We start from the raw sequence: 9,473 nt of genomic DNA, 5'->3' as shown, positions 1-9,473 counted from the left end.
AACCCCCAAGATCCAGTAGTGCCCCCTTCAAGAGACAGACACAGATGGAGTGGGATCCCATTTTTGCTTTATTTAGCTTCAGTCACAGACACAACCCCCTCAGCTTTCTGCCCTCTTTCAATGTCCAAGGGAGGGTAGTAGAGTGTGGGGCATTGGGGCGCGTGGACGTGGGAAGCGTGGGCCCTCATCTCCCAGGCTCTGGGTTAGCTGTTAGAAGGGATGCAGAGGGCAGAGATACCAACCTCCCTGGGGAGGGGAGATATTGGGGTTCTAGGTCCTGAAGCCCCGAGGAGCAGGGCCCTGGGGAGGGTTAGAGACTGGGAGATGTTCAGGTCCAAACTCTCTCTGCTGAGAAGCTGGAGCCCAGGTACAGTTAGAGGTTAGAGCTTAGAGGCCCAGGGTGCCTCTCTCCCAGGGGTAGGTTTGGAGCCCAGGCCACATCCTGTCGGGAGCAGGGAGGCCCTCAGGAGGGTTAGAGATTAGGAGATGCTCATCCCCAAGAGGGTTAGAGATGAGGGCAGTGTCTGTCCCCTGGGCAGCAGCCCCAGGGCGAGGGAGCCCGAGTCTCTGGCCCCACTAGTGCGGCGTGGTGGCCAAATCACTGGGACTGCTGTCCTTTCTCAGTTTTGGTGGGGTCCTTGTCAGTCTGGGCAGACTTTCCTGTGGCACTGAGAGGATGTAGGCTGGCCCCAGCCTGGGCATCAATGGCCGCGTGCTCCTTTTTCATGAGTGCCTCCAGTTCTTTCTGTGGGCACAGAGAAGATGAGGTCAGCCACAGATGGCAATCGGGGGCAAGGCTGGAGATGGAGAGCCCATGCCCCAGAGTGGGGCAGGAGGCCCGCATGCATACCTTCCATCCCAGGAGGTCGGCCAGGGCGAGACAGCCCTCGTCACAGTCCCCAAGCCAGGCCACATCCCTAGGGAGAGGGACAGGTGAAAAATGGGGACAACTGTGTAGAATCTCCTGGCCCGCCCCCCACCCCTGTCTTGTTCCCAGCCTGCCCCCTTTCCCTGACCCAAGCCTCCAAATGACACCCCAGGCCAGTGGCTCCTCACCTGTAGGCCTTGTCCGAGTCGAAATCCATGCTTCCCTCCATACCCATGAGCCCCAAGAAGGGGTCCCGCTGTCAAAAGAGAAGATAATCAGAAAGCAGTGGGATGGAGGGGGGTGCTAAATGGTGGTCAGGGCTGGCAGTGGATAAAGGGGGACTGAATCAGAGGCCCCCAGAGGTCAGGCTCCTGCCTAGCAGTCTCCCTCAGACATGCTGAGCCTCCTCAGGCTGGGGGTCAGCCCTGAGCTACTGGGCCCAGAGAACACACTCACCTGTCCCGTCTTCTCTTTATTGATCAGGAGTCGAGGGGTGGCAAGTGGGGCCCTGGGGCGGGGGTGGACAGAGAAGAGAGAGTGAGGCGGCCCTTTCTCCCTTGGTCTCCCTCCCACCCCAGGGCCCCCTCCCCCCTGCCCGCATACTTGGTAACGAGGGAGGCAAAGGGTTGCACTTGCAGGGAGGTGCCCATGATAATAAGCAGATCCACCTTCTGGAAATCCTGGAGGACAAAGGAGGGATGAGCCGTTTTCACCTGCCCCACTGCCCCTCCCACAGAGCTCAGTCGGGAAGACCCTGGGCAGAGTTGGGCCAGAACACCATGTCCTCTGCCCTTGCTTCAGGCTGGCATTCAAGGCCCCTGGCTTGCTGATTCTCCCCCAACATTCCAGACTTCCTCTGGCCTTCCTTCACTCAGGCAGTCTCCTTTCCCAGAATACCCTGCAGTCTCCTCTGCCTCCCCCAGCCCACCTCATTCCTGTACCTGGGATCCCCCCATCACCCCAGCCACATCACTCTGGACCTGAGGGTCCTTCCCAGAACCACCACCAGGGGGAGCCCCACAGCCAACTCTGGGCTGTCCTGGGAAACCAAAGTGGGAGCCAGCCCTCCAGGCTTTAAGGGAACTGAATGAAATTCTCTGTGCACTGGGCAAGCTCCAGAGGCTCTGGGGCCTCAGTGGGATGAGGGGGAGCACAGGAGAGGGACCACCTACCGACTGCATGCAGGAGAAAAAGCGCGCTGGGAGGGTCTCTCCAAAGAAGACGATGTCTGGGGAGAGAGGCGGAGATGGGGAGACAGAGACAGAGAGGCAGAGATAGGGGAGAGACAGAGACAGGGGAGACAGAGACAGGGACAGAGAGGCAGAGATGGAGGAGAGACAGAGACAGGGACAGAGGACCCAGAGAGGCAGAGATAGAGGAGACAGAGACAGGGACAGAGGCAGGGACAGAGAGGCAGAGATAGAGGACAGACAGAGACAGAAAGACAAGGCAAAGAAGACAGAAAGGGACAGAGACAGAAAGGAAAGAAAGCAGAGCAATAAGGAGAGGAAAATGTGGCAGAGAGGGGAGATGCCAAAGCAAAGATGAACCAAGAGACCAAGACAGGAGACAGAGCCGGGGGGGGGGGAGAAAGAGAGGGCGAGAGGGAGGGAGAGAAAGAGAGGGAGACAGAAATTAAGACCGGAGAGACAGGGGATGGGGGGGGACTGGTCCCCAGGTGCCAGGAGAGAGTAAGAGGATGACAGCCAGGTGCTCCTGAGACTTGACCAGGGGCCCTCTAAATTGATTTGGAGAGAGGAGCCTTTTTGCTGTTTCCTGTGGCTCTTGACCTGTCCACTTCTAGGTGCCCCCCCTTCCCTTTCCCATGATTCACCTGGTTTCACTGGACTCTGGCATTTCTCACACTTGGGGGCTGCCTCGGAGAAGAATTTATCTGGGGGGAGAACACGAGGTAAAGAACAATGGGGTTGGGGGCTGGGGGAAGAGAGCAGCCAGGGGTTTGTGCCTCCCCTTCCTCAGGCCCCCTCCCCCTGCCTTCGGGGACCCAAGCCTCACCTTTCAACCAGCCCAGGTCATACTCTTTCCTGCAGCGGGAGCTGATACAGTGAGAGGTATGGAACGTCCCATGCGCTTCGACCAGATCCTCTGGCTCGAGCCCAGCCACCTGCTCCAGTGTGTCGACATTCTGGGGGGGGAGTAGAGGGGAAACAGCCAGTTGGGGCTCCTTCCCTCCTTCTGTCTCCTCCTTATCCCCCCACTAGACTTGAAGCTCCCTGAGGGAGGGACTCCGAACTCAGAAATGGGTATTTGCCCCAGTGACAACCGGGCTTTCTGCACAATGTCTGAGAATTATTTATTGAAATTAAACTAAATCTAAAGTTCACATCAGAATGGATGGAAAGAAAATCTGACTAGCATAAGAAATGATTGGCCAGTCATCAATTTAACCCTCAAAGACAGAGATATCATAGAATATTTTTGTTCTTTTCAAAAATAAACTTAACATATTTATAAAGGACAAGTGAAGGCAATTGATGCATGTGGTTATCATGGGGAAAAATTACATTTTTATTGTCACTGCCCATCTGGGGGGCTGCAGCCCCTCCTGACCTCTCAGGCTGCCCCCTGGGCCTGGCAGGACAGACCTGCCTCTGTAGGACACAGCCCACAGACTGTGGGCATCCCCTCCTCCCCCCTTCTCTGGCTGCCCTCACCTGGGTATAGCAGCGAAGCAGCAGCCCCTTGTCCTTCAGCAGGCGGATGAAGTAATGACACACGGTGGGCTATGGAAGGGTGGGGGGCCAAGGGACACACACACTTGTCATTGATGGGGTTAGGACAACTGAGACTCTCCCAGCTTCTCCACCCACCACTGTGGGAAGCAGCCAGCTCCACCAAGCCCACGTGGGGAAGCCCTGACTCTATCCCCCAACCCCAACCTCCAATGCTATACCTTTGCCGGATTGGGGGGGGGGGTCCCATCCTTTCCCTTTCCTCTGATTAAGCTCACCTTAAATTGCCCTGGGTACAGCTCCCGGGCCAGAGCAAAGAAGGGTTCAGGGTGTTTCTGGGGGAATAGGCAAAGACATATGAAGACACGTGAATCCTTCACTCTTTACAATGGGGAATGAAGTGAGGGGGACCTCTTATCCCCTACCCCTCAGCAGCCCAGATTTAGGGGTCCCACTAGTGATATTTGATAGGATGAAGGATTTACCAGCTAGTGTATGAGAGCGTGAAAGGTTCAGGATGGGGAGGGGCTCTCCCTCCTAGGAGTGGGTGAAAACCCCAAAGGTGGGCTGTTCTCAACGACTGTATTACCTTAAAGTAGCTGATATCAAAGATGGCTTCGGGGTAGGGAAGGTTGTACTTCTCCAAGTTGGCATAGAGGCCGGTGGTTGGGGAGCGGCAGTCAGGGATGCCAGCAGCTGGGGACAAGGGTAATAGAAGATGTATCCTTGGGGGAGGCCCACCTCACTAGTCAGAGGGGCCTTATCTCAACCCCGAGCTTAGCTCCTTGGGGGATTTGGCCCTTAATCCCAGACTCCCGGCCCCATTCTGGGGGGAAGCTTGGAGCTTGCCGGCAGAGGGACACAGCTACTCACATGTAGAGATCCCTGCTCCTACCATGCAGATGATATTCTGACCTGGAAGAGAAACAAGGTGGGGTGAGTGAGTGACGTCAAGACCAGAGCAGTCCAGGCTTGTTTTCTCCACTTCTTCCAGGAATCCCTATCAGGACTGCCTTGGCCCTCGGGGGCCCTCTGGAATCCTGGGGTGAGCCCCACCCTTTAGCTCTGGGTTCTCCCCTGGTCTAGCTGGTTCTCACTGGGTTTCATGAGCAATGGGGGAGGGGAGGAGGAGAAATGCTCCAGCCTAGGACATGGAGCTGAGGTTGGGTAGATGGGGTAAGGCATGTCACATAGACAACCTGAGCAAAGAATAGGAGGTGGGGAGAAGAAAGAACTCACATTGGTCACTCTGGATGAACTTGGCAACCCCTTCCAAGGAAAGTTCATCCAATAGCTTTTCCCGCTTCCCGCTGCCCAGGCCCAGGGTCCGGGAGAAGAGATTCCGTAAAAAGTCCACTGCGGGTCAGACCAGAGGATAAGGGTCACTCAGGGAGGGGGCAGGCACTGGGCCCAACACGGCTGCAGCCAGTTTTGATGCTCCCCATTCACCACCCTGGGCAACTCACTCTCTGTCTCTCCAGATGTAGCTCCACTCTCAGTTTCTGAGTCTGAGTCTGAGTCCTGGACAGGAGAAAATGGTCAGAGAGTGAAGAGGGTCAGGGGGACCCCCAGAAGGTTAGCGCTTGGGGAGAACAGATCACGGGAGGAGGGTTGGGAAAGGAGGGTCAAAAGGAAGAGGGTCAGAGGGAAGATGAGCCATTAGAAAGGAGAGTCAGAAAAGGAAGAAGAGGAGGGTCAGGGTTTGGGGAAAGAAAGTCAAAGGTGCGGAAGGTGGGGAGGGTCCTCAGAATGGGGGATGGGCAACAGATCTGCTGTTCCAGGGCTGGGGGTGGGGTGAACAATCCGTGTGGATCTGGGACACTGGGCGACCACTCCCTTGGGGAAAGCGGGGGAGGGCCATGGGCTGGGGAGGCGCGGATCCTCTCACGGGCCAATCACAGACTTCCTCTCCCTCCCCTAGCAGCCAATCACAGACCTCATCCCTCCCCGGCCAGCCAATCACGAACCTCCAAGGGCATCCCCTCTCACCTGAACATCCTGCACCTTCCCTGCCTCGTCCTGGGGGGGACCGGGGGCTAGGGAAGGGGGGTAGGGAGACAGGATTATATTGGAGGGGGGATGGGGTACTGTTGGCCTGGGGGCGGGGGCGGTGGCGAGAAGCGGGGAGGGTGACCCTAATTGGCCAGGGGATGGGGTGCAGAAGGGGCTTAGCAACTAGGTACCAGGCCTCCCAGAGATCACGGTCCTTAGCAACCAGAACCACTCCACCACCTGCCCCTTAGCAACCGAGACACCTCTTTCCTGCCCCCCCTAAATCGAGACCTTTAGGTACTGGACATGCCAGGAACTACGAGCCCTCACCTTAGCCCCCAACCAGCCTTAGCCGGCGCTGCGGAGACCGAGGTCCCCAGGATCCCCCCCACCCATTCCCCTATCCTCCCTTTCCCCCACCCACCCCCGCCCTCCAATGGGGCCCCACGCGTGGTTTCCGGGTGGCGAGTCCCCGGAGCCATTCACCCCTGGGTCCTGGTCCTAGGCCCGGCCCACCTGCCCACCCGGGCCCCGACTCACGGTCTTTCTCGGCCATGGGCCCGGGGAAGGGCTCAGCAGCGCGGGAGGCGGGCAGGGGTCCTCGGGGCTGTCACCGACTGCTCCGTCCCGTGACGGCGCTGGACACGGGGGTGGGCGGGGGCGGGGAGGGCTGGCGACGCACTACAAATCCGAGAAGAGTATGTGGCAATCGCGGGAATCCCACAATACCTCGCGCCATCATTCCGCCGATTTAAAGGCCGGCGTGCCCCAGAAACCACGATTCCCGTCCTGCCTGGCGCCGGAAGCCGTCTGGGTAAAGCTGTGACTGGGGGCGGAGCCGCGGGGGGGCCTCCCCCCGAGCAGGCCAATCGCGTCTTTTCTATTGGACAACTTGGCGCGAGGGGCGGAGTCCTGCCGGGGAAGGTTCCGCGATCTTATTGGCAGCCGTCTCGAAAAGGGGCGGGGCGGCTCGCCCCGATTGGTCTGAGCGCTGAGCGAGTTGGGGTGCTGGGGGAATTCCCCGGGTCCTCGGAATCCCCGGGCCGGCGGCTGCGGCGGCGGCGACGACTCCGGATGGGCCGGGGGGGGCCCGGGAGAGGAGGGCTCTGCGTAGGCCATGGCGGCCCCGGCGGGGCCCGTGAAGTCCGGGGACGGCGGGTTCGCGGACGAGTGGTGCGATAGTGGGCTCGGGTCTCTGGGGCCCGATGGGCTCGGGACCCCGGCGGACGGGGCTCGGGACGGGGCGGACGAGGACGAGGACGAAGAGCCGGCGAGCTGGGCCCCCGAGGTGTTCGGCTACGTGACGGAGGACGGGGACACGTAAGGGGCCAGCCGCTGCCCCCTGCCCTGTGACGCCTCGCCCCCCTCCACCCTGCCCTGATCTCTGACCCCCTGCCCCCAAGACTCCCCCCTTCCCCCAGAGGCTGCCCACCCCTCGGGGAGCTACTGTCCAGAGGTGGAGGCCGGGCATCGCCCCCTCTTACAGAGGAGGAAAGTGAGGCAGGGAGGAGAGGTGTGAAGACGAGGCCAGGGGGCTGCCCCATGTAGGTCTCTCTCCTCTGGGGTCCTCAGGCAGGCTCACGTGGTGGCGGGAAAGGGGGTGTTTAGGTACGGTTTGGATTAGGCCCTTTCCAGCTCTGAGATTCTGTTTCTCCCCAAACCTCCAATCCTCTGATGCCCCTTCTTTTCCCTTTGAACAGGGACTCCTTTAGGGAGCATAATTTCCTGCACTCCCTGCACCCCTACTGCCCCCCAGCCAGGCCCTGGCCTCAAAGGTGACCCCTGACCCCCCCCCTCACTGTGTGTGTCCCTCCACCCTGTAGGGCCTTGCACTTGGCAGTGATTCACCAGCATGAAGCCTTCCTCGACTTCCTGCTTCATTTCACAGCAGGAACAGAATATCTGGATCTCCAGAATGACCTGGGCCAGGTGAGGTCCTTCCCCTGACTGTGGATGGGGCAGGTGGGGTGGGGAGGAGACCCTTTCAACCTGACGATTAGACTGGTCACTGTCTCTGCATCCCACTCTGGGGACTGACCATTTTCTGTTTGCATGGGTGTTCATCTGTCCACAGACGGCTCTGCATATAGCGGCCATCCTCGGAGAGGCAGCCATAACTCAGAAGCTGCGGGCGGCAGGGGCCGGGCTCTGTGTGGCTGAGAGAGGGGGACACACGCCCCTGCACCTGGCCTGTCGGGCTGGGGCTCATGCCTGTGCCCGCGCCCTTTTGGGGCCCCCTGAGGGCCAGGCAACACAGGGGGAGGATGAAGATGAGGATGAGCAGGAGAGATTAGACCAGCTGGAGTGTACCAACTACCAGGGTATGGCCCCAGCTGATGCTTCTCCCCTCTCACAGGCCTGGCCTGATCACTGGAGGACCGAGTTGTCTTCCAAACAGTAATGATAAAAATCATAGCAATAGGTAACATTGACATAGCAGTCCCTCTGTCCCAGGCGCTGTGCCAAATGCTTTCCCAGCATTATCTCACTTGATCTTCCTAACAGCTTTGTGGAGTAGATGCTGTTATTGTCCCCATTTTATAGATGAGACAAATGGGTCAGAGACTAGCCCAGGGTCACACAGCTAGTAAGTGTCTGAGGGCGGATTTGAACTCAGGTCCAAATCCCCACAAATAAATGTTCTCCCATTTCCTTTGAGTATCCTTGTTTGCTTTAAATACTTTCTGAATGCATTCTCTATGTGCCTTCTAAATCTTCCCATCTTTGTTTCTCTAAAATAACCCCCAAGGCCACACTCCGCTCCACGTGGCTGTGATCCACGGGGACACAGAGATGGTTCAGTTGCTCCGGGAAGCAGGGGCCGATCTCAACAAACCAGTAAGGACATGGAACCCCACCTGCCCCTTGACCTCCTCAGGCCCTTTTTCTGTGCCCTTGTTCCCCTCCTTCTGTATTTCTGTTCTGTGAGATTCTTTTCTGCACCCCCAGCTCCTTTCCCTAGATTGGGAGAGTCTCAATGAGGGAGATTACTGGTTTCCTCTGAGAGGGAACTGTAAAACAGGTGGTGGCCCCCAGTGGGCAGAGGGGCCTCTTTGAGACAAGCAGGCTCTCCCTCAGACCGTACATAGTTTGAAAGACAAGGTGGGTTTGGTGTGAAGATACTGGGCCCTGCAAATGGGGGGACAGGCCCAACTTCTAGGGAGAGGCTGTTGTCAGTGCAAGCCTCCTGTCCGCAGCGGTGACTGGGTATAGATTAGGAGGAGGGAGGGGTGCTGGGGCTTCAGAGAGGGGAGGGCCGTGCCTCAGCATGCACTGTCTCCTTCCCAATCAGGAGCCCACATGTGGGCGGAGTCCCCTCCACCTGGCTGTGGAGGCAGAGGCAGCTGAGGTCCTGGAGTTGCTCTTGGACGGCGGTGCAGACCCCAAGGCCCAAATGTATGGAGGCCGCACGCCACTGGGGAGTGCCACACTTCGGTCAGACCCCCTCCTCGCCCATCTCCTGCGTGCTCACGGGGCCCCGGAGCCCGAGTCTGAGGACGAGGAAGACTACAGGCCCAGAGGCAGCGACAGTGATGAGGGTGTAAGTGACCTGTGGGCATTCAGGCCCTGAGAGACCTGCATGATTGGGGTGGAGGGAGAGAAGGCTGGTGATGGGTGGTCTGGTAACGGGTCCTTCTGGAGGGGACAGAGGTGATGGGAGATGGGGGGAATGGGGGGAGGGAGTATAATAATTGAGCCCCGGATGGAGAAGCAAGTCCTGACCCCACTGTCCCCTAGGACGAGTATGATGACATCGTGGTCCATGGAAGCCGGAGCTGAAACTGAAGCTCGCCTTCCTCACTGGCTGTGTTTCTAGCCTATTTCTTTGCTTTTTTTTTTTTTTTGTAGAAAAGCCTTAATTTCAATAAAACCCTGGTTCCTCTGACTGGAATGTCCAAGGATCTGTGTTGGGGTCCATA

The 9,473-nt window shown here is 58.4% G+C and overlaps 2 protein-coding genes across 3 annotated transcripts; one reads left to right on the top strand and one right to left on the bottom strand.

Annotated features, from left to right (window-relative positions):
- Positions 1–50: 50 nt before the first annotated feature.
- SIRT2 (sirtuin 2) lies at positions 51–6,279 on the bottom strand. Of its 2 annotated transcripts, XM_020978326.2 has the most exons (16): positions 6,094–6,279; positions 5,551–5,597; positions 5,028–5,082; positions 4,801–4,917; positions 4,435–4,476; positions 4,151–4,257; positions 3,840–3,896; positions 3,544–3,612; positions 2,885–3,014; positions 2,703–2,762; positions 2,041–2,096; positions 1,472–1,548; positions 1,325–1,376; positions 1,057–1,124; positions 851–917; positions 51–745 (listed from the first exon to the last, which is right to left on the bottom strand). In XM_020978326.2, exons 1-16 carry the CDS (start codon positions 6,107–6,109, stop codon positions 599–601), a joined length of 1,167 nt encoding a protein of 388 aa, XP_020833985.1. In that variant the 5' UTR covers positions 6,110–6,279; the 3' UTR covers positions 51–598. The 2 variants fall into 2 exon arrangements, with proteins under 2 accessions (XP_020833985.1, XP_078001926.1); XM_078145800.1 differs by lacking the exon at positions 5,551–5,597 and having other exon boundaries at positions 6,094–6,122.
- Positions 6,280–6,407: 128 nt separating this feature from the next.
- Positions 6,408–9,439, top strand: NFKBIB (NFKB inhibitor beta). The gene is made up of 6 exons (XM_020978333.2): positions 6,408–6,873; positions 7,377–7,482; positions 7,628–7,874; positions 8,303–8,391; positions 8,846–9,094; positions 9,292–9,439. The coding sequence occupies exons 1-6, from the start codon at positions 6,671–6,673 to the stop codon at positions 9,331–9,333; spliced, it is 936 nt and encodes a 311-aa protein (XP_020833992.1). The 5' UTR covers positions 6,408–6,670; the 3' UTR covers positions 9,334–9,439.
- The last annotated feature ends 34 nt before the right edge of the window (positions 9,440–9,473 follow it).

Source organism: Phascolarctos cinereus, unplaced genomic scaffold, assembly GCF_003287225.1.
Source record: "Phascolarctos cinereus isolate Bilbo 61053 unplaced genomic scaffold, phaCin_HiC Scaffold_726;HRSCAF=1367, whole genome shotgun sequence".
Taxonomy (NCBI): domain Eukaryota; kingdom Metazoa; phylum Chordata; class Mammalia; order Diprotodontia; family Phascolarctidae; genus Phascolarctos; species Phascolarctos cinereus.
The sequence above is the reverse complement of the archived record's forward strand: the minus strand, read 5'-3'. Positions and strand labels throughout refer to the sequence as shown.

What these genes read in the sequence shown, in the direction of transcription:
- SIRT2 (XM_020978326.2), bottom strand. An exon ending in GGAAGGTGCAGGATGTTCAG is followed by an intron (nt 5,083 to 5,550) that starts GTGAGAGGGGAT and finishes TCTCCTGTCCAG; the next exon opens with GACTCAGACTCAGACTCAGA. An exon ending in TGTACCCAGGGCAATTTAAG is followed by an intron (nt 3,613 to 3,839) that starts GTGAGCTTAATC and finishes ACCCTTCCATAG; the next exon opens with CCCACCGTGTGTCATTACTT.
- NFKBIB (XM_020978333.2), top strand. Translation starts at nt 6,671, where the DNA reads ATGGCGGCCCCGGCGGGGCCCGTGAAGTCCGGGGACGGCGGGTTCGCG. An exon ending in TCCAGAATGACCTGGGCCAG is followed by an intron (nt 7,483 to 7,627) that starts GTGAGGTCCTTC and finishes ATCTGTCCACAG; the next exon opens with ACGGCTCTGCATATAGCGGC. An exon ending in GGGCCGATCTCAACAAACCA is followed by an intron (nt 8,392 to 8,845) that starts GTAAGGACATGG and finishes CTTCCCAATCAG; the next exon opens with GAGCCCACATGTGGGCGGAG.